Raw genomic sequence first — 27,678 nt, 5'->3', positions numbered from 1 at the left:
AGTGGTATAGGCGGAAAGGCGTACAATAGACCGCAGCTCCACTCGCGACGAAAAGCGTCTCCGAGCGAGTGCCGCCTTGGAAACTCCAATGCGCAGAACTGATGACATTGCGCTTTCTCTTCTGTGGCGAATAGATCTAACCAGGGCTCTCCCCACTGCTGAAAGAGACCTTGCGCCACGTCCGAGTTCAGACGCCATTCGTGATCCATCATTCACCGACGCCTGAGTTCGTCCGCCCTGGCAGTCAGAGAACCTGGCAGGTGTTGAACCACCAGGGTCACGCCCTGATGTTCCAGCCACTGCCAGAGACGCAGAGCCTCCTGGCATTGGGTCCACGACCCCACCCAGCCTTGTTTTTTGCAGTACCACATGGCGGTGGTGTTGTCCGTGAACACCTGCACTACACTCCCCCGGACAGAGGGGAGGAATGCCTTCAGTGCAAGTCGGATCGCCCGCAGCTCCAGAAGGTTGATGTGGAGCTGGGACTCCGCCGGAGACCAGAGGCCTCTGATCTCCCCCTCTCCCATGTGACCCCCCCAGCCTTGCAGGGACGCGTCCGTCACAACTACGTGCTCCGGTTGGGGTAGGGAGATGGATATGCCACTGACCCAATCGCGGTCCGTGAGCCACCACTGCAACTGTCTCGCAGTGCCCTCCGAGATCAAGACATGGTCGGACAAGTTGCCCTGATGCTGGGCCCACTGAAACTTCAGGTCCCACTGCAGAGCCCGCATCCGCCACCAGCCGTGATGCACCAGAAGGATGCAGGAGGCCATCAGCCCCGAAAGCCGCAGTGTCAACCTGACAGAAACTCGGGATAAAGGCTGAAAGATCGGAATCAGAGCCTGAATATCCCGAACACGCTTGTCGGGAGGATAAACCCGAAACTGCGCCGAGTCTAGAACCGCTCCGATGAAGAGGAGCTTCTGAGAGGGACACATGTGTGATTTCGGCACATTGATGGTGAACCCCAGCAGATGCAGGAGGTCGGCCGTAGTCTGGAGGTGGCTGACGACTGTCTGGGGCGAGCCCGCCTTCAACAACCAGTTGTCGACTTAGGGGAAGACTGAAACCCCTAACCTGCGCAGATGGGCTGCGACCACCACCATCACCTTTGTGAAAACCCGTGGGGCGCTGGTAAGGCCGAAGGGGAGCACGGTAAACTGAAAGTGCTTGTGGCCTACCGTGAACCGCAGGTAACGCCGGTGGGCCAGCAGGACGGGGATGTGAAAATAAGCTTCCTGCAAGTCCAACGCTACCATCCAGTCTCCGTGGTCCAGGGCAGCTAAGACCTGAGCCAAAGTCAGCATCTTGAACTTCTCCTTCCGGAGGAAGCCGTTGACGTTCCGTAGGTCCAAGATAGGGCGTAGGCCCCCTTTGTCCTTCTTGGGTACCAGAAAGTAGTGGGAGTAAAAACCACACCCTACTTCTGGCCCAGGAACTCGCTCGATGGCCCCCTTAGCCAAGAGGACAGTAACTTCCCCTTGCAGAAGTTGCAAGTGATCCCCCGACACGCGGTGGAATTGCGGTGGCATGGCTGGAGGGGTCGTCTCGATGGGGAGGGAGTAGCCTCTTCGGACGATTTGCAGCTCCCACCTGTCCGACGTGACAGTGCGCAAGTGGAAGAGGTGATGGCGAACCCTGCCCCTCACTGGCATCACATGGGCCTGAAAGCACGGACTAGGAGGGTTTTGAGGCGGATGCTGCAGGGGAAGGTGTGGACTGGCCTCGCCGTTGTCCCCGACCGCCGGCACGGCGGTTTCCACGGCCGCCACCACGCTGGGTAGCAGTCTGCGGTGCGTGGCTGGCAGCACGTGTGAGAGCGCCCCTTCCTTGGCCACGAAAGGAGCGAAAGGCACCCGTTTGCTGGCGTGGGGCCGAGGGGCACAAGGACTTGGCTGTAGCCCTGGAGTCCTTAAAACGCTCAAGCGCATGGTCTGCTTTGTCGCCAAAAAGGCAACGGCCATCAAACGGCATATCCAGAAGTGTGGACTGGACATCGGCTGAAAAGTTGGCGGACCTCAACCAGGCGTGGCGTCGAACCGCCACCGTCGTTGCCATCGCTCTGCCCAGTGAGTCCGTGGTATACAGCCCACACCGGATGGAATATTGCGCTGCATCTCGACCCTCCGCAAGGGCTTGGGCGAGTTTAGCCGGGGCCTCCTCCGGGCATTGTGGCAGCACGTCCGCGACCGTGTCCCACAGAGTGTGGGTGTAGCGGCCCAAGAGGCATGCGGTATTGACTGACCGCAGTCCCAAACTCAGGGACGAGAACACTTTCTTTCCGAATTGCTCGTACCTCTTGGATTCCCGATCGGGCGGAGCCGTCGGGAATGCGGTCTGGGAAGTGGAGGCCTGGATGACCAGGCTCTCGGGGGTGGGATGGGTGGACAAAAAGCAAGGGTCGCCCGGGGCCGGGCGGTAGCGTCTGGCCACGTTCCTATCCACAGGCTGACCTGTGGCGGGATTGGACCAAGTGCCCACAAGAACTTCACACAAGGCCTCATTAAACGGCAGCAGAGGTTCATTGGAGCATGCTTGCAGTTTAAGAACCTCAGTGAGGAGGTTAGTCCTCACGGCCGCGACGGGGATCGTCCGGCCCAAGGCCTTGGCTGCCCACGTCAACACTACACTGTAGGCAGCCCCCTCCTCCGTAGCCACGGTGGGAGGGGAGACAAATCCAGTGTCTGGTGAAGTGTCAATTCCACTGGCCTCCCCAAGCTCACATGTCCAGTCCTGTTGAGACTGGCACTCCTGTGCCAGAGGGTCCACAGACCCCTCCCAATCACCCTCGTCACCCATCTCCTGTAGTTCAGGGTCAACAGATGGTGCCGGTTAGTGGAAATAGAAATTGCCATACGACGTCAAGAGAGGCGCCCAGCGGCGCGGCTCCAGTGTCGGAACCGAATCAAGGGTAGGAGTGGGGACGGCGGCACCCGAAGGCGGCGCCGGGGGCGACACCCGCAGGGCCTGCGCCGGTGAGGTGAGGTCGACCGGCGACGACCCGGAACCGGATCCAGCGAGGGCCTGCGGCTCCGGGACCGAAGTCGCCGGCGGCGCTGAAGCACCAGACGGCGTCGGAGCCGAAGCGCCTGACCCGCTAGGCCTTCCAGCCGGGACCGTCGGGCCTGGAGGCGCCACGGAACCCGGCAGAGGAGGGAGGGACCTCATGGCCATGAGGTACCGCTCAACCTTCTCTTGCGTCGCACCGTGCCCAGGGACCGGAAGATGTGGGGCAGGTGGCGACGTCCGCGACTCTGTCGGAGCCATGTGGGTGGTGTCACCCGAAACCCCGGCCGCATCGTGAGAGCGTCGGGGTAGGTCGGGAGATCGATGATGCTCTCCGACCTCTCGTGCCTCTTACCTGAGGAGGATCCCGAAGACCGATGCCGACTCCCGGAGCTACGAGGGCTCCGACCACGCGACCGGTCCCTCGACCTCCTGCGGGACCGGGATCTGGTGCTGCGCGGGCCGACTGCCGAAGCTCCAGTCGCTCCCGCCTAGCCTTGGACGTCAGGGCCCGGCAGTCGGAGAAGGTGCGGTCGTCGTGGTCGAGGCCTAGACATTGAAGACACCGGCGATGGGGGTCGGTAACCGACATCAGTCGGCTGCACTTGGAGCAGGGTTTGAACCCGGGCATCCCTACCGGCACCGTAGGAGTCGAAGACTCGAGTAGAAAAATGATCAAAAAGATTAGTCAAAAAATGACTAGGGGTAGAGCTTCTCCGGATCTGCACTAGCTGGCACGGAAAAAAGAAGAACTGACGTCAGCGCGCGAGGGCGGCGTCTAAGTACTCCGACAACGTCATTCCGGCGCTAACGATGCCGACGACTGACGCGAAGCCGTGGACGACGCCTGCCGGCGCGCAGGGGTATTGCTACTCAAAATTTTCCGGATCCAGTCTGACGCCTGGGGATATTCTAAGGTAAGGAATCTATCACTAACGTGTCTCTTTCACATTTAAATTTATGAAACAGCAGTGGGCTGGATACCTCTTCTGAGGTGGTGATTCACCATGGAAGAAAGTGCTTAGTTTGCAGTGGTGTTCTGGAGGGCAGTTGAGGTGCTAGTTCTACAGTTGCCCCCTACTGAGGCAAAACAAACTTCTGACAAATTCTTCAACCAGGTCAGGCGTTTTAGGAGCCCTTGCTACCTTTTAATGATGCAAACACGAATGCACAGGAGGGCAGTAAGCTTATCCCTATTCTTGCCCATCTGTGAGTCAACCACTAGTTCGTTGACATAGGCCTGTGCCTGGTGATCTGGACAACCTGCATCAAAGAACTTTGTTGTCTAGGCCTCTACTAGTAAGGTCATTCCCAATTCTTTCTTGAATATTCCTCCAGTTAGGAAATACAAACGTATTGACAGTTTTGGCAAGAGAATGTTCTTGTTCACAAACCTGTCTCCTAAGCAATAACTGTGGTTGGTCTGCTAGGCAGGTACACACATGCTTTTTGAGACATGACCAGCAATATCTTGTTGGCAGTCCCGGAGAGCCTTAGAGCTTGCCTGGCTTAGACCATATTTATGTGAAGGACAGGATGAGGCATAGTACATCCTTCATCTAGGCCTGGATACTGCTGAAAGTCTTGGCTGGGCTCGTAGCACCATTGTCATGCTTTGAAGGCATGTATGGATTATGCTAACTGGATTTTTGGGCGATGTGCAGCTGTCCTTCAATGGGTCCAGATTAATTGGGCAAATAAAATCGAGAGAGAGTTAAAGACAGTCAAGCTACTGCATACTCTTTGGGATTGCTGATTGCAGAGAAACAGTTTCCTGATTAATTTAGGAAATCAAGAGGCTAGTTGAGGGGGCTGGCCTGTAGGCAACTTCAGACTTCCCATCCTGTGGTTCAGCACATGTCCAGTTCTTTCAGGACCACAGAGTTGGCATCGGCAGACACTGCAATGGGCAGGAGGGTGAACAGTTCCTATTTCCTCCCCGCCCAATGCAGCGGCTACCTACCCTCTTCAGTTTGTTCTCATATGCTCATGGTAGGTCAGTGGTATGCAGGATTCAATATTTTCTCCTCAGCTGGAGATTCATTATGCCAGACAAATGGGCCATGCAGACTGTTCAAATGGACTATGCCCTACCCTTCATTTCCTCCCCACCCCATCATCCCCCCTACCTGAATACATTTCGGATCAGCATTTGACAATCCTGATGCACAAGGTATATTTTTATTGCGCCCTTCCCCAACACCCCAACCACCCCAAGGATATTGCAGCATGGAGTGGTGGTCCTGTCCATTTTTAACCCACACCAGTACATCGTGATTTTGCGACCCATGCCACCGGATCTTGAACTGCCAGGCCGGGTCATCCCTGAACCGGAACACAAGCAACCCAGGACCAGTTTCACACCGGAACCAAGCTATACCTGGCTGGTTAGTACCAACTAGGATGAAACCAGAATTGGGTTGCTTGCATTCCGGGTCAAGAAGGGCCAGCAGTCTGGGCTAGACTGCTTCCATTAGAGCAGAGTTAAGACTGATTTGCATATGGCTGGATCCAAACTGAAGGTGGCGTGGTACATAAAATAACAATTGATTTGGATGAGGCTCAAGTGATTACCCGCGGCAGAGATTCATTCAAGCATTCCATCCAACATTTTTTTGTTTACTTTAGTGAGTCACCCTAAGTGAGACAGGTATGCCCAGACATGGTCCCAGTCTACACTGTTTGTTTCTCCAGAGTTTTATATAGCCCAAACTTGACCCGAAAGTATCAGGTATCAGAGCGCTTTACATGAGCACCAGTTGTGTTACACAAGGACATATTCATTTTTGTCAGGCATAGGGAGATTGAGTGATTTATCCAGAATCACAGGATCACAGGATGTTGAGCGTCATTGCAGAGATTCGAATCCGGTTCCCCATATTAAAGATCGACGGCCCTAGCCTTTGGGCCACATCCTCTGTGTCACTGGAACCAAGCTATACCTTGCTGATGAGCCCTAAATAGAGTGAAACCGGTCCTGGATTGCTTGTGCTCTGGGTTCAGAGAGGACCTCGTCCGGTAGTTTGGGCTGGACTGTTCCCATTGGAGCAGGGTCACAACTGATTTGTATATGGCTGGGTCTAAGCTTAGGTGGCATGGTGGGCAAAATAATTAAGGATTGGGATGCTGTGATTACCGGTGGCTGAGATTAATTCAAGCATTCTTGTATACTTTAATAGATTCTACTTCAAATTGTGGGGCACAATGAGTCTCAGATAAAAACAAACATTAGTTCATCATTTTCATTATCTGCACCTTTAAGCCGGTGTTCACAGTGTGCCTGTCATATGCAGGTCCTGAGAGGTAAGTGGTTATTTTTTTACATCAGCCATAGGGTAGGCATTTTTTTTTCTTTTTAGTAGTGTTACAAGCATGCACATTTTCAACTACAGACATATCATAAGGATAATGTTACTTACACATGTTACAGCTCTACATGCCAAGAACAGAAGCTTACTGGGTAAGTAACATTACCCATTCGAGGCATGTGAGCAGTAGATCACAAGCTTTGCATAGACTATACAGCAGTATTCTCCAAAAACGGTTGCTAACCTGTAGCGGTTGCAGTTATCTGAAAGAGTTTTCCAATGACTGCTTGGCCTACATTAGCTTGTTGTCTCACTAACACATCTACATAATAATGCTTGTTGAATGTTTGTGGTGTAGACCATGTTGCACCTTTACAGATGTCAGCTATGGGGATGTTTCCTAAGAAAGCCATGTAGCCCCTAGTTTGCTGGTGGAATGCTCCCTATGGGGTATTTTTAAAGTCCTCTTTGCTTTTGCATAGCATGTTTGAATAAATTTACCTATCCACCAGGCAATACCCGATTTAGAAATAGGATTGCCTTTGTCTGAGGAGCAAAAGCCACAAAGAGCTGTTTAGTTTTACGAAATGGTTTTGTTCTTTCTATGTAATACAATAATGCTCGTTTAACATCTAATGTGTGCAGAGCTCGTTCTGTCACTGTATCTGGTTGAGGAAAGGACACAAGCAACTGAACAGATTGATTGATGTGAAAGGCAGATACCACTTTGGGTAGGAAATTGGGGTTAGTGCGAAGGACCACTTTGTTTAGGTGGACTTGACAAAATGGTTCCTCTATGGTTAGTGCCTGAAGCTCACCCACTCTCCTTAGTGATGTAATAGCAATGAGGAAAGCAACTTTCCAAGTGAGAAATTGCAGTTCACATGTGTGCAATGGCTCAAGGGGTGGACCCATTCGTCTGGTATGGATAATGTTAAAATTCCACACTGGAGCAGGTGGAAGAATTGTGGAATAACTCGAGTCCTTTCATAAAAGCCTTGATAACTGGTACTTGGGAAAGGGGCAGATGCTGTCTATTTTGAAGGTATGCAGCTATTGCAGCAAGATGTAAGTGTATAGATGCGTAAGCTAATCCTGACTGCTGTAAGTGTAGTAAATAACAAGTGATATTTTAGATGGAAGCATCTAACGGGTTGATATGGTTGTTATTACAATATAAAACAAAGCGCTTCCATTCAGCTGCGTAGCAAACCCTTGTAGTAGGCCTTCTGGCCTCTCTAATGATATTCATACAGTCTGATGGAAGGTTCAGATAGCCAAACTCTATGATTTCAGGTGTCAGAGTGCAAGGTTGAGATCTTCAGGATGTGCATGCCTTTTTGACGGGGAACTACTGCGAGCTCCATCAGGGTAGTGAACAGAGGTTGACAGGCCCATGTGGGAGCTATTAGGATCAGTGTGAGGGATGTTTGTCTGAGCTTCGGAACCACTAGTGGAATGAGTGGGAGAGGCGGAAAAGTGTAGACAAATATCCCTGACCAGTTCATCCATAGTGAATTGCCTTTGGACAATGGGTGTGGATACCTGAAGGTAAAGTTTGGGCATTTAGCGTTTTGGTGTGTTGGGAAGAGATCTATCAGTGGAAAATCCCACATTTGAAAGAATGGAAGGAGAACTTGAGGGTAAAGTTCCCACTTGTTACTCTGTTGTCTCTGCCTGCTGAGAAGATCTGCAATCTGATTGTGTACTCCTGGGAGGTGTTCTGCCAGGAGATACATTTTGTGATGTATGGCCCACCTCCAATTGGCTTGTGCAAGACTTGACAGCAGGAGAGGGAGTGTCCCCCCCCCCCTGTTTCTATATTGTATACATGGCTGTCATGTTGTCGGTGCGTATCAGGACAGATTTGCCTGTAAGATGAGTCTGGAAGGCTTGGAGCACTAGAAATACTGCTAGCAGCTCTAGATGATTTATATGAAGTTGCTTTTGACTCCACAAACCCTGAATGTGTGAGTCAGGAGATGAGCTCCCCAACCATTGAGCGATGCGTCTGCTGATAGTACGGTCTGTGGAACTGGGTCGATGAAGGGAAGCCCTTTGTATAGGTTTTGTGGATTTCACCACTGCAGAACGCGATGGGTGCGGCCGTCTACCACAATTAGATCTGACAATTGACCATGTGACTGATTCCACTGACGTGCTAAGCATTCCTAAGGGGACTCAGTTGAAGTCGTGCATAGGGAACTATTATGATGCAAGACGCCATCATTCCCAGTAGTTGCATATATACTTAAGCTGGTAATGACTGGTTGGGATTAAACTGTGAAATTAGAGCCTGAATATTGCAGATTCTGGCTGCATTGGGACAGGCTAGAGCTTTTTGAATATTGAGAGTGGCTCCTAATTATGTTTCCGTGTTGGAGATGGGACTTCAACACATTTACTGTGAACCTGAGATCGTGCAGTATCTATACTGTTAGTTGAGTGTACTGGAGACACGGAGTAAGAACTAGCTTTGATGAACCAATCGTCAAAGTATGGGAAGACATGAATATGTTGTCTTCGCATGTGAGCAGTGACTACTGCCAGGCATTTAGTGAATACTCTGGGAGCAGTGGTAACTCCGAATGGAAGCACTTTGAACTGGCAATGGTCTCCCGCTACCACAAACCTGAGATATTTGCGATGAGCGCGATGTAATGGTATATGGAAGTATGCGTCCTTTAAGTCTAGAGTAGACAGAGTCGCTTTGCTGTAGGAGTGGGAGAACTAGTTGAGGTGTCACCATGTGAAAGTGATCTGAATTAATATATTGTTTTAACTCTAAGGGCCATTATAGGCCTGAGAGAGCCATCCTTTTTGGGTATTAGAAAGTATAGGGAGTACACGCCGGATCCTTAATATTGTGAAGGTACAGGCTCTATAGCACCCTTTTGCAGAAGAGAGTGAACCTCCTGCTTGAGGAAATGCAAATGCTCTGGTGACTTTTTTTGAGAACGTGGAAGAATGTTTGGCGGATTGTTGGCAAGCTCCAGGCAATAACCAGATTGGATAATTTCTAGGACCCATCTGTCTGAAGTTATTGTATGCCAGCCAGTGAGGAATTGAGAGAGACGTCCCCCGACAGGTGTGGAATGATCGGGGGAAGAGGAGGCAAGTCACTGTTTGTTTGTTGAGGGGGAGGTGCGGGTGTGGAACCTTTATCTCTTCCCTTGTCATTATTGCCTCTAAATCCACCTCGAAAGTACCCTCTCGAAGAGGGTGACTGACTGTTGCCTCTATATGATGTTGAGGTGTTGTCTGTAGATCTGCTTTTGGAGCCCCCCCTGTAGAAGGTGTGACAAAAAGAACCCCGATTGGATGGGGACTGTAGGGCTCCCATAGATTTTGCAACGTCTGTGTCCTTCGTCATCTTCTCTAAGGAAGTGTCTGCCACAGGACCATGTTTTTAGCGAATACCTGCGAATACCTGCAACATTACACCTGCATCAGCAGGCTCTTCTGGGTGACTGAGGCTGCAGCAGAGTTAATTACATTATAGGTGAGAGTAAACACAGGACGTTTCATTGTTAGATCAATGGTAATTAAGTCTTTCTCAAGGTTTCATAGTTTGTTACTCTTACATATCAGAGTTTTATTTAGCACACAAGCACACAAGCTTGGAAGTTTTGTTCAGCCACATGTTTCAGGTATTTTATAAATACTGCTGACTTCTAAGTTCTTGAAAGGACACGCATGATGAGACCGCCCATATTAACAACCACACATTGGTTTGGTGTCGTCACAGAGCACTTTAGAATCGGTTTCCTGTCTGTTCACTTCTCTAGACATTTGCTTTACACTTCACATGGCCATGATTCAACCTCTGATTCTGACAAGCTTCCTGTCACTCCAATTTGTTAGCTGTATCTCACATGGACCACGCATGTTAAAAAATCCCCCGGGACGATTAATAGGTCCTTACATTGATATGTAGGATCAGTATTGATTTCGTTATATGTTTTTTAGATTTCCCTTGAAGAAGGGTGCAAACAGCACCCGAAATGCATTGGGATTTGCCACTGACAAGCTTGTAATCCACGCTACATGAAATTTATGAAGTTCAAGCAACAGCATTTTTGAATAAAAGAAGCAATGTACCCCGTTGGACGAATCGTCTTTTCATAAATTGTTCATTAAACTGACTGCATCTTTGCACGAACTGCACATTTGTTAAATGTTATTTTGATTGATTTATTAAATTGTGCTAAAAACAGTTTTCACTCGGCAGGAGTGAACCGAGGTAGTGCAGAGTCTGTCTAGGGCAGGTTGTCTTAGTTTTCATGTTCTTAACCTTATGTTTATCAGGTAGAAATTGGAGCAATTGCTCCAATTCATCATAGTGCACTCTGTCATATCTAGCTATGAGAGCCTGGGTATGGCTGCCTGTGCAGCTATTCTTTTTCCAGAGGCATCTATTAGTTTAGATTCCTTGTCTGGAGGAAGGGCATCCCCCGAGGAAAGTGAGTTTGCCCGTTAATGGGCATTAGAAACTACTAGGGAATCTAATGGTAATTGACCCTTGATATAAACTGGATCAGTTGGTGCAGATTTATACTTCTTATCTACCATTGGTGTAAGAATTCTTGCATGAACGGGATCTTTAAAAATGTTGTCCGCATGTTTTAGCATAAAGCTGAACTCCATGATATTCAGCCGCCCTATTTATTAACTCTACGCACCCTACATTATCATCAGGTGGAGAGGGGTTGGTAGAGTATAAGTCTGGATTGTTATTTGTGTTTGGATCTGTATTATAATCGTCCCATGGATCAGGACTCTTAATGTATATCCTATCCCCATCATCCTGGTTGTCAGATGATTGTGGTGGTGGTGAATTTGTGGGTGTCATCAAATTTGGGTTAGGTGAGGAAGAAGGGGATGGAGGAGAGGGATTATTACCAACATGTTTTCTCTTAAGAGGAATGTGGTAAGCGTCCTCTGTTTCGGGTTTACGTTTTAATGGCAATTTTGTGTGAATATGTCCAATTTTGTGATTGAGGACCAGTTCCTTTTGTTTCGGGCCCGGGTTTGAAGGTGGGACGTTACCCCAATGCTCCTTTATGGAGTAGGAGCTGTTTTTTTCTTTCGGTGCCAATATCTTTGGAGCCAATGTTTTCGGCATCAAAGTGTTTGGATCTGAAGATTATTTCGGTACTAAAGGGATTGTTACCAAAACGTGCTTTGGTGTCGGTGCAGATTGTTTCAGCTCGGTGCCCGAATGCGGCCGACTTGATCCCACGCCGTAAGCCTTTAATATTTGTTTCAGTGCCGGGCCCAAAGGCGGGTGTTTTAACCATGGTCTCGGTGCAGACCTTGGCCCAAAGGCAGAGGAGGGACCAGAGCCTTTTTCTTGGGCAGAGGTTGAGTTTGGGGCAGGGTAGGATCGGTACTCACGGTACGCTGACCCTGTGGGATGTCTTTGTCCATGTCGGAGTCGACTTCTGACACAGAAATGTGTTCTTGTTCCTCGGCTGCATGAGCGTCGAAGACATCGTGTTCGGACTCTTTTCCGGAGAGATCCGGAGCGTAGCCTCTGTGTTGTTGTTGCATTTTGTAACGTCGAATGCACGACGGTCACGGAGCGTCTTCTTGGATCAAAAGGATCTGCAAGCCTTGCAGTCTTTTTCGTTGTGCGCTGGGGAGAGGCAAAAGTGGCACACTTTATGCGATTCGGAGCGCGGGTACTTGGCGTGGTACCAAGGACAGAATTCAAATGGAGTACGTTCCATCGACTGCTAGCTGGCCCAACGCGGCTAGGCCCTACGGTCTTCCACAAATATTCCGATCGAAAGAGATTTTTATGAACTATTCGATATGCGGAGAATGGAAAACGCAATCGAATAACAATACCGTTGAAGGTAAGTGGATTGTGTACCGAGGGGAACCTGAGAATCAGTGTAGAACCAGAGCACGGCAATACAGGTCTGAACCTGATGGCGGAAAAAAACAATCTAACAATGGAGCCGATGTCTATGCACACTATCTCCGAAAGGAGGAGTCACCTACCCTGTGACTGGAAAGACTTCTTCGAAGAAAAACAAAGTGAAAACATACGGACCCAAAATTAGATGGCAGGATTATGCAAAGATTGTGATCTACAGCTCGCATGCCTCTAACATTTATATTTAGCTTGGCTACACAAGTAAAGACTCACCTAACCCAGTTACCAGTTCTTCCAACATTTCCTCTAGGTTTTTGCTGTTAACAGAAACTAGGCTACTCTACTATACAAAAATACACACCCCTTTATTCACAAATTCGAAGACCATTGGAGCGTTTGAATAGGTTATGCTTTTGAAAGGATTTGTGAGCGCTTGCCAGATTTGCACACAATCTTTAGTTTTAGAAGCTTTGCATATCCTGGTTAACAACAGATAAAAACTGAACTAATATTTAGCGAATCAGGGCAGACGCCCATAAACTCTCCTTAAGGCCGTTCCTATAGTGTGGAAGGAGGTGGAGGAAAAGCAATGTCTCTTTCTGACTGCTGCATACCTCTGACATTTATTGCTCCCCGTCCTCCGAATCCCCGGGCAGGCAGTGGCCAAATTCTGCAGCGAAATAAAAAGACCGCAATCACACATGGATCACAAGGCCTTACTGGAGACATGCAGAGGCACGTAACGAACCTGCTGTTTATGAAGGCCAGTGCCAAGACATCATTTCTTCATAATACGAAAGAAGGGAACAACAAATCCAACATGACCAGAGTAAACGCTTACCGGACCATGTTTCTATTCAAAAATCGTTTTTTCTTTTCCTAATAACTTTGGCGCCGGTTGATGAATCTTCACAAAATTTTCAAAACTAGTGGGGCGCTCCGGTCCACTCCTATCTTGAAAGTTTCGGGGTGATTCGGCAAGCTGGGGCCGAGAAAAAGGGGGGGGGTCCCAAAACGTGTTTTCTCCATGTTCACTCCCGTAGGAAACTTACAGCTACAGCCCGAACTGCTGAACGGAATTACACCAAATTTGGCAAAAAAGGTAGCCCTTAGTTCAGAAAGAACTCTCTTGGTTAAATGGTGTACATCCGTTCAGTAGTTCCTGAGAAATAAAAAAAAAAAAAAGAGGTCGAAAAATGCATTTGCCATAGGAAACTTTAGACACAGCTACAGCTCGAACTGCTGAACGGAATTACACCAAATTTGGCACAAAGGTGGCCCTTGTTTCATAAAGAACTCTTTTTCTTAAATGGTGTAAATCCGTTCAATAGTTGCTGAGAAAATGCAAAAATCAAAGTTTCGATATATAGAGGTGCGGTGGATCCACTCACCCTGCATTCTAATTGGCTGTCAACATTTCAAACCAGGAAGTGTTGGCAGCCATCTTGTGCCTCGGTTGAACCGAGGCACAAAAAAAGAGAATAACAAACACGCAAAACAAGAAAAGGGGGCAGGGTAGAAACACCCAGACCCCCTAGGCCTGCTATGGGGATCCCACAAGGACCCCCAGGGCCCAAAAATGCATTTTTATTTTTAATCGGCCGAATTTGCGCTGGGTGCGCGAATCCGACCGAGAAAATTAAAACAAACAAAGCTTGGGCTCCTGCGCTTCGGTTAATTGAAGCCCGCGGGTGGGCCAGGTCCCGGGGACCGCCACCCTCGGGATCTTGTATAAATATTTGTGGGGGGCAGACGGCCCCCCGCAGCCCCAGGGACCACCACCTCTCGAGCTTGTTTTTTTAAAGTTTGGGAGGCCTCTAAGGCCCCCCCAAGCCCCGGGGAACGCCAACCCCCCCCGGGGCTCTCATTAATTATAATCGAGGGGGCACATTGCCACCCCGCCACCCCAGGGGCTTCTTTTTTTTCCCTAAATAGACCTGTGTGGGAGGGCTCGCCGCCCCCACACGCCCCAGGACCGCCACCTTCCTGGGGCACTAATATTTAAATGTGGGGTTCCCTAACAGACCACCGAGCCCCAGGGACCACCATCCCCCCGGGGCTTTGACAATGTTGGGTGGGGGGCAGTGCAGCTCCCCTCCGGGAGCCAGTGATGGCCCTGGGGACCGCCACCCCCCAGGGCCAGCACCTGCAGTGCCCCGGGGGGCCCACCCCGGGACACTGCAGTTTGCTATGGCTCTCGGCTCCCATCCTGTCATAGCAAACTCTGGTTTGGTTTTTGGAAGAGAGAGCCTCTCTCTTCCAAAACCCAATTCAGATTGCTTTTCCACATGGGGAGCTGCATGTCAGCAGCTCCCCGTGTGGAAAAGCAATGCCGGCTCCTACAGGAGGCGGGGAGCCGGCGGGACCGTGGAGGAATTGGGCCTGGTCCATAGCCTTTCATTTGTCCATGACACCAAAAGCTAGTCCTTTCTTGCCTGAAGGAAATTCATACAATAGTATGAAGCAATGTCAAAAATAACACAATGTGCCCCAGTCTCCAAGTCAAATGAAGCTAGTAGAGTTTGTACCAACGCGATTGAGAGGAAACACCATGCAGTCAAGCACTAGAATACACACATGCAAAATAACCTGGCCTTATCATCAAGATGTAATGGAGGCACAGTACCTTTACGTAGCTTGATACTCAAGCGGGGGGGCATACGCCCAGCCTCCTCCAGGCTCTGATGGGCCCGCCCTTAGCCCAGGCCCAAGCGCAGCAGGACTGAGCGCGCCGTAAGTATCACAAGTGAATAAAGCACAGGTGATTATGAGCGAGGCAGATTATGTGACATGCAGTCTCCAGCGGCGGCAGTAGCGCCCGCTGTGGCTCTCCCCAGAGGTCTTAAGTACAGCAGAGCAGGTCCCCTCAAAGTTTTAGCCGCATGCAAGTGAAAACTGGCCCCAGAAACAAAGTCAACAGCGCAGCCCCCATATATTTTACTCATGTAATTTTTTATTGGGGGAGACCCCCATGCACCCCCTTTTTGCCATTTAGAAAAAATAAATATTTGCTTTTTGGGGGGAAATCCGTTACCCACCCCTTCCTCCTTTTTGTAACCTTACTGCTCAAAGCCCTTACCCACCCCTACACCGCATTACCTCCCTTTGCCCCTACCTACTCCTTAACCAGAGTGGAGTGGATTTGCATAGAGTGGCGTAGAGTGGAACAGAGTGGCGTAGAGTGGAACAGAGTGGCGTGGAGTGGAACAGAGTGGCGTGGAGTGGAACAGAGTGGCGTGGAGTGGAACAGAGTGGCGTGGAGTGGAACAGTGGCGTGGAGTGGAACAGAGTGGCGTGGAGTGGAACAGAGTGGAGTGGAACAGAGTGGCGTGGAGTGGAACAGAGTGGCGTGGAGTGGAACAGAGTGGCGTGCAGTGGAACAGAGTGGCGTGCAGTGGAGCAGAGTGGCGTGCAGTGGAACAGAGTGGCGTGCAGTGGAACAGAGTGGCGTGCAGTGGAACAGAGTGGCGTGCAGTGGAACAGAGTGGCGTGCAGTGGAACAGAGAGTGGAACAGAGTGGCGTAGAGTGGCGTAGAGTGGAACAGAGTGGCGTAGAGTGGAACAGAGTGGCGTAGAGTGGAACAGAGTGGCGTAGAGTGGAACAGAGTGGCGTAGAGTGGAACAGAGTGGCGTAGAGTGGAACAGAGTGGAACAGAGTGGTGTGGAGTGGAATGCAGCAGCGTAGAGTGGAGTGGCGTAGAATGGAGCGGCGTAGAGTGGAGTGGCGTAGAGTGGAGTGGAGTGGCGTAGAGTGGAGTGGAGTGGCGTAGAGTGGAGTGGAGTGGCGTAGGGTGGAGTGGCGTAGGGTGGAGTGGCGTAGGGTGGAGTGGCGTAGGGTGGAGAGGAGTGGGGTAGAGTGGAGTGGTGCAGAGTGGAGTGGTGCAGAGTGGAGTGGTGCAGAGTGGAGTGGTGGAGAGTGGAGTGGTGCAGAGTGGAGTGGGGTAGAGTGGAGTGGGGTAGAGTGGAGTGGTGTAGAGTGGAGTGGGGAAAAGTGCATGGAGTGCCTTACTGTGTCGTGGAGTGCTGTAGAGTGCCGTGGAGTGCCATGAAGTGGAGTGCCAGAGAGTGGATCGAGGTGAGTGGCAGAGTGAAATGCAGTTGTGCAGAATGAAGTGGGGTAGAGTGGAGCGGTATAAAGTGGAGAAGAGTGAAGTGGAGTGGTGTAGAGTGGAGTTGTGTAGAGTGGAGTGGAGTAGAGTGGAGTGGTGTAGAGTGGAGTGGCGTGCAGTGGAACAGAGTGGCGTGCAGTGGAACAGAGTGGCGTGCAGTGGAACAGAGTGGCGTGCAGTGGAACAGAGTGGCGTGCAGTGGAACAGAGTGGCGTGCAGTGGAACAGAGTGGCGTGCAGTGGAACAGAGTGGCGTGGAGTGGAACAGAGTGGCGTGGAGTGGAACAGAGTGGCGTAGAGTGGAACAGAGTGGCGTAGAGTGGAACAGAGTGGCGTAGAGTGGAACAGAGAGTGGAACAGAGTGGCGTAGAGTGGAACAGAGTGGCGTAGAGTGTGACAGAGTGGCGTAGAGTGGAACAGAGTGGCGTAGAGTGGAACAGAGAGTGGAACAGAGTGGCGTGGAGTGGAACAGAGTGGCGTGGAGTGGAACAGAGTGGCGTAGAGTGGAACAGAGAGTGGAACAGAGTGGCGTAGAGTGGCGTAGAGTGGAACAGAGTGGCGTAGAGTGGAACAGAGTGGCGTAGAGTGGAACAGAGTGGCGTAGAGTGGAACAGAGTGGCGTAGAGTGGAACAGAGTGGCGTAGAGTGGAACAGAGTGGCATAGAGTGGAACAGAGTGGCGTAGAGTGGAACAGAGTGGCGTAGAGTGGAACAGAGTGGCGTAGAGTGGAACAGAGTGGCGTAGAGTGGAACAGAGTGGAACAGAGTGGCGTAGAGTGGAACAGAGTGGAACAGAGTGGCGTGGAGTGGCGTGGAGTGGAACAGAGTGGCGTGGAGTGGAACAGAGTGGCGTAGAGTGGAACAGAGAGTGGAACAGAGTGGCGTAGAGTGGAACAGAGTGGCGTAGAGTGGAACAGAGTGGCGTAGAGTGGAACAGAGTGGCGTAGAGTGGAACAGAGTGGCGTAGAGTGGAACAGAGTGGCGTAGAGTGGAAAAGAGTGGCGTAGAGTGGAACAGAGTGGCGTAGAGTGGCGTAGAGTGGAACAGAGTGGCGTGGAGTGGAACAGAGTGGCGTGGAGTGGAACAGAGTGGCGTGGAGTGGAACAGAGTGGCGTGGAGTGGAACAGAGTGGCGTGGAGTGGAACAGAGTGGCGTAGAGTGGAACAGAGAGTGGAACAGAGTGGCGTGGAGTGGAACAGAGTGGCGTGGAGTGGAACAGAGTGGCGTGGAGTGGAACAGAGTGGCGTAGAGTGGAACAGAGAGTGGAACAGAGTGGCGTAGAGTGGCGTAGAGTGGAACAGAGTGGCGTAGAGTGGAACAGAGTGGCGTAGAGTGGAACAGAGTGGCGTAGAGTGGAACAGAGTGGCGTAGAGTGGAACAGAGTGGCGTAGAGTGGAACAGAGTGGCGTAGAGTGGCGTAGAGTGGAACAGAGTGGAACAGAGTGGCGTGGAGTGGAATGCAGCAGCGTAGAGTGGAGTGGCGTAGAATGGAGCGGCGTAGAGTGGAGTGGCGTAGAGTGGAGTGGAGTGGCGTAGAGTGGAGTGGAGTGGCGTAGGGTGGAGTGGCGTAGGGTGGAGTGGCGTAGGGTGGAGTGGCGTAGGGTGGAGAGGAGTGGGGTAGAGTGGAGTGGTGCAGAGTGGAGTGGTGCAGAGTGGAGTGGTGCAGAGTGGAGTGGTGGAGAGTGGAGTGGTGCAGAGTGGAGTGGGGTAGAGTGGAGTGGGGTAGAGTGGAGTGGTGTAGAGTGGAGTGGGGAAAAGTGCATGGAGTGCCTTACTGTGTCGTGGAGTGCTGTAGAGTGCCGTGGAGTGCCATGAAGTGGAGTGCCAGAGAGTGGATCGAGGTGAGTGGCAGAGTGAAATGCAGTTGTGCAGAATGAAGTGGGGTAGAGTGGAGCGGTATAAAGTGGAGAAGAGTGAAGTGGAGTGGTGTAGAGTGGAGTTGTGTAGAGTGGAGTGGAGTAGAGTGGAGTGGTGTAGAGTGGAGTGGAGTAGAGAGGAGTGGTGTAGGGGGAAGGGGTGTAGGGGGAAGGGGTGTAGGGGGAAGGGGTGTAGGGGGAAGGGGTGTAGAGGGAAGTGGTGTGGAGTGGTGTAAAGTGGAGTGGTGTAAAGTGGCATAGAGTGGAGTAGGTAGGTGTAGGGTGGCATGGAGTGGCATGGAGTGGCATGAAGTGGCGAGAGTGGCGTTTAGTGTGGAAGCTTACAGTGGAGTAAAATAGAGTAGGGTGTTGTAGAGCAGTACAGTCAAAACTATCTTTGAAAACAGAACGAATGGAGAATCCAACACGAGAACTGGAAACAGAGGTGTCTTGAAATCTGTATGTGTATGGTAATAAGCAGTATAAAAACATACAAAAAAGCTGTACATAAAAGTGAAGCAGTTAAAAAAAGCGTAAGTAGAAAGACTGGAGAAAGATTCACAAAAAGTGTAAACATAGGAAGTGAGATGAAACACGTACGTGTATAGTGATAAGCAATATAAAAAAAAAATTCAAAAAGATGCATATAAAAAATGCAGCAGTGAAAAAAATAGTACCAGAATCCCAGTGCAAGTAGTGGATGGACACTAATTAAGATGAAACAATCTGTGCCTGGTTCATACTCCACACATAGAAAATACTGGACCACTAGGAGGCCACTAAGTAGTGACAATAATTCTAAAAATGGTAAGCAATGGGCAATCTTTAAGCCCTTTACAGTAAACAATACCCCTCCCAGCGGACAGTTCAAGTTTTGTAGGCAGGCAAGGCCAAAAAAGCAATACCATAAATGTGATCAGTGGAAGGACACAAGTTAGCCAATCAAAAGAATCGTAAAGAAGCTATTTTTCAGGAGAGGGACAAATACAAGAAAAGGAAGGCAAGACATCGAAATAGAAACAAGCAAAAAATAGTAGCAATAAAGCCAGCCGACGGTAAGCAATGGGAAAACTTGCACACACGCACTCTAAGCTCACTATTGGTCTTTTGGAACTAGACAGCTTGCACTCTGTAGGCGTGATCTAAAGAGTAGTGTGGTAAGGGTACTTGAAATTCCTTGCTGTAATGTTTTCAAGATCAGTAACCATTTTAAAACAGTTAAATATGGGAAGCAACTTAATAGGACAGCTCTGTGAGTTAAGTGCTCATTGTTGAAATGTCTGAGTGAGCCCACGGAAAGACCAGTTCAGCCTCTCAACCTTTTGAGGTTAGTATAATGAGAAAAGCTTTAACTGAGTAACAATATATATATATAAATGCTCTGTGAAGAGCTTTGGATAAAAAGTGTCAAACAAGTAAGATTATTATTATTACTACTATCGCTATTATAGAGGCTAGTATGCTGAAAAAATATTTAAAATCCTCCCCTGTGAAGCTTCATGTAGTAATCTTAACCGACCTCCGCTAGTGGAATTAGTTATACTGCTGCCAGTTACAACAGCGTCTTTGTTTTCTAGGCCCCTTGATTAGAAGATATGGGAAATTAATAGCCTGAGCAGACATTAAAAATGTTGGAAGGCAAAATCTTTGGCCCAACACCAAAGAGATCAACAAATCTTGATTCACTTGCATGGGGCCATTTGGGGGCAAATTGTGCTCCTTCTGGCATTGGATGCCATCTGAAAGTTGGACGTGGGTTTTCCTCAACTTTCAAGTGTTAAGAGGCCCTAGGTGAAGTACTGCAGGACTGACTCATGGAAGTGGGGCCTCCAACTAGAGTGCTTGGGCAAGCAGTCTTCGAGGAGGCCAAAAAATGGTTTGCTGTGGATGGAGCTCGCCTTCTCTCATATGGAGGATTTGTTTTGGAGGGGCGGGGGGCACATTAGAGTGAGAAGAGAGGGTTTGCAAGTGCAAATTGAGAACATCTGCAATACATTCAATGATTGTGCAAACTAAATATCTGCTATACTGGTGTTTTAACTATTATGCTATACATGCAAACTGGAACATAACATCACTTTATTCGTATTGTACTAATCTGGAATGTGTGTGAACTAAGAAAATGCTCTATAGCGAGATTGTACAGATGGATAACATGTACTTTATGTAAACAAAGGACAATGTGCTACACTTGGAGCCTCTGATTCTGGGACAGTGCAAAGAGGGAAGATTTGCTATACTGTCACTTTAAGAACAGGGAACAAATGTTATTTTGAGAATATCTTTAGCGGTGGGATTTTTCATCAACCTAAATACAAGTGTCTGTGGAATAATTCCTTTTGACAACGATAAGATCGTACTTACAAGCTGGTTCTCTAATTGTCTGATTCTGTCATCTTTTATCTTCGCTTCCGCTTTAAGCTGTCTGATCTCATTGAGCAGATCGTCAGCCTGAAGTAAAAACAACACAAAATTGGCAGTGTGTAGTAGAAACCTATACCAAGAGCTTGGAGTAGATGAATATTAATGATCACAAACTCCCAAGAAATGTGGAATCAAAAAAATACGTTCAAGTCCCACAACAAAAACATACATCAAATATCAAGGATTGTTCCTGAAACATGCACATAGGTGACAATACCACAAAACACATGTAGAAGGGCGGAGAGTAAGATTAGAATAAGAGGACAGAATGTCCAATTTGAAGTTGATAGGTTCAATTCACTTTTTTTTAAATTGCTGTATCATAGCGGCACTTGGAAGATGGGTGTGGGTAAAAGTAAATGTATTTCATTCTGTCTGTAAAGAGGCCTGGCCTCCTTGATCAAAGGCGGCTTTTCCCTCAATCACAGACGCCTACTTTTCTGCTGTGAACACCCTAGCAACAGTCTACATCTTTATCACCTGAAGACTGATGCAAAGGAAAACAGAGCATAGAAGTCAAGATAACATATAACACAGGACTCACCCCGAACCCTTGTTGTTTCATGTCCTATTTTGAAAATCCAAAACAATGTATTTTTAAATCATATACAAGGGTGAAAAAATTAAGCAAATCACCAGGGAATCACTGAGATGGACCATTACTGCTAAAGGAGTAATCTCAACATCCCCAACAAAGGCATTTTTCAATCCTCTGTAGCTAAGGAGTTTGTCCTCAGCTGCGTTGTCTGAAAAGGGGCCTTTTTGTCCAGAGTGAGAAAAACTGCCACCGAATCTGCATTCCTGCAGCGATATATCAATTTGGGGTCTCTCAGTGGACACACGTTCTGCATTACTGGTGTATGATGTGAAAGAATCCAAATTTTTTTAAAATATATTCTACCGTGCAGTTCATCATGTTTTAAAAAAATGTTTAAGTCCCTAAACAGGGAAATACTGAAAGTAACAGGTTAAAAGAGAAAAAGACAAACTGGTTCATGTATTTTACTACATCGTGTTCTGCTGAATATTTTGAATATCTTTTTAAATAGAGCCTGAAAAGACTTTGTGTACGTGAAAAGTTGACAATGGACACAATGGTAGGGATTTTTTTTATATATACTTGGAAAATGTTACCTACTGTGTAACCATCTGTTTGTAGCATATTCATGTTCCGCATCTCCCCCATCTAAGGTTGGGGCAGGAAGTCAGTAACTTATTTAAGTCACAAAACCTGCTGTGACTCCACTCTTAGTCCACAATATACCAGCACACAAGCTCCACCTCAGGTTGTGTTCCGTTCTGCAGGCGAGTAGTGAAAGTGAGAGGTGTGGCGCCGCGGCCGGGCGACTGACGCTGGAACCTGGGGACCACGGTTCGATCCCCGGCTCCGGCGGCAGGTTAGCCCAGCACCATGTGACTCTGGGCAATAGCTCGCTTAATCTTCCCGACGGCCCCCAGCGCCTAGAGACCCTTACGGGTGATTGTGCGCTTTACAAATGTGGACTTTACTTTACTTTAAAGTGGATACAGTGTGCAAGACAGTAGATGCAGTGTATAGCGAAGGGGCTAAAATGGATTAGAAACATCTATGACCATCGCTGGCTTCCAGGGCATAGGGTGGGCACGGGTGAATCTAAAGTACTACACGCTATGAACAGTTGGCTACCTGGTAAGAAACATTTTCCATTCGTTGCATGTGGGCTCTCGATACACATGCTTTGCATACATTATAAAGTGGTGCCTCTCCAAAGCGGTGCTCAGATAGTAAATGCAGATATTTGAAAGACTGGTCTTAGGACTTATTGGCCAACTAACGCTTGCTGACGTGCTATAATGTCAACACATTCTACTGGAGCCAGAATCTGTGTCAAGCGACACAGATCCGACTCAGTGTCAACAGAGATTAGGATTGGGATTAAATCATCAGAGGGGACCGGCAGCTCCGTAGGCACCGACTTCGGGACAGACGCCGAGTAAGTTTGCGTTGACACGACCAGCGTCATCCTGGATACGGATCCTGAGGCCCAATCGGCACTTTGACAGGAGCCAACAACGTTGAATCCGATGGGCCCATTGCTGACCCCACGGGCCCGAAAGCTCCGCAAAGGGGTTGGCCCACTTAAATGGGTGGCGCATGGCCTCGTAAAACTCTTTAATTTGAGCGGGGGTCACTCCGGATCCCGGAAATGGAGGAAGGTGTGGAGTCGAACCTGGCTCCAGCTCCGCAGAACCTTGCCTAGAGCATCAGTGTTCCTTACCTGTTTCGTCGAAGGACCACAGTCAAGGTGAAGAAGTCCGCTTGAACAATTTCTTCCTGTGCCTCTTCTTCGAATCTCCAAAGGACCTCGAGTGGGATGAAGAGCACTTGGGGCTCCAGGAGCAGTCCCACGACCTCCTCTTCTTCGATCGGGACCAGGATCTCCACAGAGGCTCGCTGGATGGTGTTGACTGCCAGACCGCAAGGAGCTTCATAGCCTTCTCCCGCAAGGTCTTCGGGCAGTGGCCCGACAGTCCGAGCACAACTTTGAGTAGTGGTCGTGCTCAAGACACCGAAGGCAGATGAGGCGGGGCTAGGTAACCAACATGGCACGGTGACAGGCGCCACACGGTTTAGAACCTAGTTCCCTCTAAGACATCCTTCAACACCCGATGGGAAAAACAACATAGTTTACTAAGTCAAAAAAACCTGTCAAAAAGGGATAGAGGGGTAGCTCTTCCCGGATCGGCGCATAACTGGAGCAGAAAGAAAATAACTGTCTGCACGCCTGTGTGGTACCTATTTAGGTGACTGGGACGTCATAACCAATGCTAACGTCGCAGAAAAAGTCACACGGAGCCGAAAGGAGCCACTGGATGCCACGTGCAAGGGGTATTGCTCGAGCAAAATGTTCTGGATCCAGATAGACGCCTGCGAAATTATAAGGTATGGAATCTGCAGCTAGAAGTCGATAATTAGATTAGCCCTTGCAAGTCATATTGGAACCCGCTCCATGTCTGGTCCAGTGAATAATAAATGAGTAGTTTGTATTGCTCTTTTATTCCTTTTTTAATGGGATTTTGGGTGCCTGGGTCCCCGGGGACCCTACAACTTTAAAAAAAATGTTTGGGCCACAAGGGAGTCCCAAGGCAACTGTGGACCCTGAGATGCAGCCACATTCAATGGAGACACGCAGCATCCGGCAACAGCATTTTAAGAATAATTTTTACCTCCGGGTGCCCATCTGGGGCACTTGATACCTCTTTTTTTGTAGGGGACCATATGGGTAAGACCAGGGCCCCCACTGCCCCTCCAGATTCCTACATAGGTAGGGGTCCCAAACTATGTAGAATTTGCATGCACAGAAACTTTTTCTTAACTTTCGATACATATGACTCGTACCATGGTTTCAAGACGGATGTTGTTTATTCACCTCCTCTTACTCATACATCTTATGTAACACATGTATTCAATCTTCACATATGTGCCCATAGAATAAAAGAAGAAGGAAAAGGGGGGTTGGTGTCGTGAGGGAAGGTTTTGTGCAGATACAGGTAGTGGACAGACCATTTAGAAAAATAACATGTGGTATCAATTGATACTGAATGGTGTGGACTGATAATAGAGGCTCCGTGATGGCTCCGAGCACCTACTCTTAAGAAACAAAAGATTATATTGAAGCCCCCAGCTCGCTGAGATAGAGATACTAGAAGTTTGTAAACACGCAGCTCGCCTTCGTCGTTTTTGAGAGAAACCAACTTGATTGATGACACTTTTTTACTACTACGTGAACTTATCTGAGCTAAGAGCATAACCTGGTGATCATATTGCCCTGACTACATAGTTTTCAAAAGGAATGGTTATCAAGAACCTTCTTTAATATTACCCCACGCTCACCTTCCAGAGGAGCCGGCTGGCCCTTTAATGAATTCATTCTACCAAATGAGCGGTGCCCCCCTATCACATCACGTGCTGATGAAGACCCCATTGTAAGGTGGAATCAACCTACACACGTCAGGGGTCGAAACGTCGACTATTTTTACATGTGACCTACACAATTTTACAACAATGGATTAATTACTGTGTAATCATTGTATATGGGATAGGAACAATTTGCTGTTCATCAATATGTGTGGTGACTGAACTTAGCACCCTTGTGATTTAAACATATTGAATATTGTTATATCACATGTTATTTTTCTAAATGGTCTGTCCACTACCTGTATCTGCACAAAACCTTCCCTCACGACACCAACCCCCCTTTTCCTTCTTCTTTTATTCTACGGGCACATATGTGAAGATTGAATACATGTGTTACATAAGATGTATGAGTAAGAGGATGTGAATAAACAACATCCGTCTTGAAACCATGGTACGAGTCATATGTATCGAAAGTTAAGAAAAAGTTTCTGTGCATGCAAATTCTACATAGTTTGGGACCCCTACCTATGTACCAATTGTTACCCAGGTCCCAGTACTTTTGGGTCAACCCTTCAATTGTAACCCTCCAGATTCCTGGCAGCAACTCCAGTGTATGGGTCTGTGCAGGACCCAGACACATTTTATTTTTAAACAATGGGGTGCCCCAGTACCTACCTAGGGCATCCCATAGCATTTTTTTACGTTGGGGGCTGCGGCATAGATCCCTAAGGCCCCCAGCAGCCCAACAGCTCACCTGCCAGCGCTCATCCCAGGTGAATAGTTTGTTGATCATCCTGGGTCTCTAGGGGGGCAAGGTATCTATAAACTGCCCCTAATATGTTTTATTCATATTTTTTAGTAGGACAAAGGACTAAGACACAGAGTACTAAAATGGCTGTCGCCACATCTTGGTTTACATCCGTGGATCTACCGCTATGTGATATATATTCAAAGATTTTGAACCTTAATTTTTCGAAAACTGCTGAACAGATTTAACGGATGGAAAGATAAATGGGGAAAACACATTTAGGGACTTCTATTTCTTTCCCCCAAGCAGACGGATCACCCGAAAACTTTCCGAAGTAGAACTACCCAGTGGCGACTGCCATTTGATGGTTTATATATAGGTGGGTGGGTGGATGGGTGGATGGGTGGATGTGTGTGTATACACATATTCACTCAAAAAAACAAAGGTTACAGACATTTTTTTTTATTTGAAAATACTTTAAGACAATCAAGTCCATTACAGTGTCAAGTACAAGAAACCGAGAATTGTGGGAGCATAGATAGGTTCAAATGAAATTTAAGCAAATAAGCAGCATATCATTAAGTGTAAAACAGATTAAACTTATGACATACTATCTTTAAAATATGACGAGCTAGTGCCATAGACATTTAACACTGAGAATTTGCCAAGTGTTGGGACTGAGCTTGGGCGAGGCTGCGTATGTACGTACCAAAAGCTTCAAATTATCACATAGGATGTGTGTGTCTTAGCATAAGCTAATCGGTTTACATTTTTTAAAATTGTTTATGATTTAAAACTTCCGAGGAAAAGATTTATGGAATTTTATTACAGTTGGTGCGTCTGCAAAGTAAAACACGTACGTCTAAACCCAAGAGTTATTACTAAAGTGCGTAGTTAAGCAATTCCAGTTACTAAGGGCATCAAAATACTAGATGTTCACTAAGGATACACTGAAGATTATATCACAAGCCAGCTCTAAACTAGGATTTCCTAAGCCGGCAGGATAGGTTAGGTTCATCACGGGTCATCAAAGTCCTGTAACAAACTCAAATAAACCCATATAAAAACGACTACCTACACCTAGCAGTCTTCCCCCTTTGTTCCCACATCAGCTACAATTTTGCAGGAAGTGACTATACAAGTACAAAAGGAGTGATCTAAATAGGCTTTGTTAAACAGCACTCAAGAGAACACAGTGCTAAATCACATTTGCCGTTGACCTACTCAGAGAGCCAAGAATATAATCATGCAGTAAACCATCTTTAACAGTTATGCCCCTTTAACCCCTTCGACGCTCATGACGAGCTCAGCTCGTCATGAGGTGTACCTCTGGTACACTCATGACAAGGTGAGCTCGTCATGAACAATGGGTTTTTTAATTTTCCAGCGCACAGCGGGAAAATGCACCGCATGGATGCGGTTAAGCAGTTCAATAAGTTATATTGACATTTTAAATGTGATAGCTGGCCAATTGGTAATCTTGAGTTAGAGTCATAAAGAGGCGACTATCATCTACAAGCTGCATGGCCACACTGTTCGTGTCTGGGCCTTTTTAGGTCTCGCCTAGCGAATGCAGTGCATGCGCTGCTTTGCCTTGGTGAGACTCTATTGTCGTCGCTTTGGTTTGAGAAGGGAGCCAAACCATGTGCGCGCACAGACAAGCGATGTGCACGCGCATGGCGTATCCTCTCTGCAAGCACACAGCGCAGGCATCGCTCGCTCTCACTTTAAGTCCCCCCGTCGGCTCCACGGAGACAGCTTGTTGTTAGAGCGCTTGTACTAACTTATTTTTGAATGTCAAATCACCACTCTGATTTAAATGTTCGGCATGTTATTGTAAGAAAATAAAAGCTTGTGTTATCGATCAATTTTGCCAACATTTCATGAAAGCTACCTTTCTATAACACCCTCCTCTCTCCATTAGAATTTTTGACTGCCTGGATTGTAATATTTTTGTTTTCTCAAACTTAAATATATTGAGAGGAAAACAATAAGGTCATGGGCTATTTGTGAGTGTGGCTTCTAACCAGATGAGATTTTTCAAAGAGCCTTTTTTAGGCAGCTCATGCTGACTGCATGTACTTCAAGAGACTGGTTCTCTGTATGAGGAGTTGGTCGCTCATCTTGAATTCCATCCTGATCTGGGATGGTGCGGTATTATGCAGGAGCTTGAACAGTGACCTGAACACGGCACTCTGTGCATTGTTTAAATTTTTTTTTTTTAAAACACTGAGCTTTCCTGTAAATGCCTCTGTGCTGTATGCCAATGTCAGGACAAGTTTAGTATTGAATATATGGTTTGAAAGGTGAATTGGAACCAGAAAGATTTTGTTTTTAATGAATTAAGATGTGTTAAGTGACCTCCCTTGTCATCCAGCCAGCACCCTAAATATCTTTATTTGTTCCATATGGTCAGACAACAATTATTTAGATACCAAGCACAG

At 48.1% G+C, this 27,678-nt stretch overlaps 1 protein-coding gene across 17 annotated transcripts in view; it reads right to left on the bottom strand.

The window, feature by feature from the left end:
• Positions 1-27,678, bottom strand: part of CCSER2 (coiled-coil serine rich protein 2) — a 556,848-nt gene that overhangs the window by 107,053 nt on the left and 422,117 nt on the right. For 12 of the 17 annotated variants that reach the window (XM_078643280.1, XM_078643288.1, XM_078643273.1 and 9 more), the window contains one exon: positions 20,529-20,615. The exons of the other annotated variants lie outside the window; for them this stretch is intronic. In XM_078643280.1, the coding sequence (XP_078499406.1) occupies positions 20,529-20,615 (87 nt within the window). The remainder of the gene's footprint in view (positions 1-20,528; positions 20,616-27,678) is intronic. 17 annotated transcript variants of the gene reach the window in all.

The sequence above is a fragment of the Lissotriton helveticus genome, chromosome 5_1, assembly GCF_964261635.1.
Source record: "Lissotriton helveticus chromosome 5_1, aLisHel1.1, whole genome shotgun sequence".
NCBI classification, from domain to species: domain Eukaryota; kingdom Metazoa; phylum Chordata; class Amphibia; order Caudata; family Salamandridae; genus Lissotriton; species Lissotriton helveticus.
This window is presented reverse-complemented; position numbering and strand designations above follow the sequence as displayed.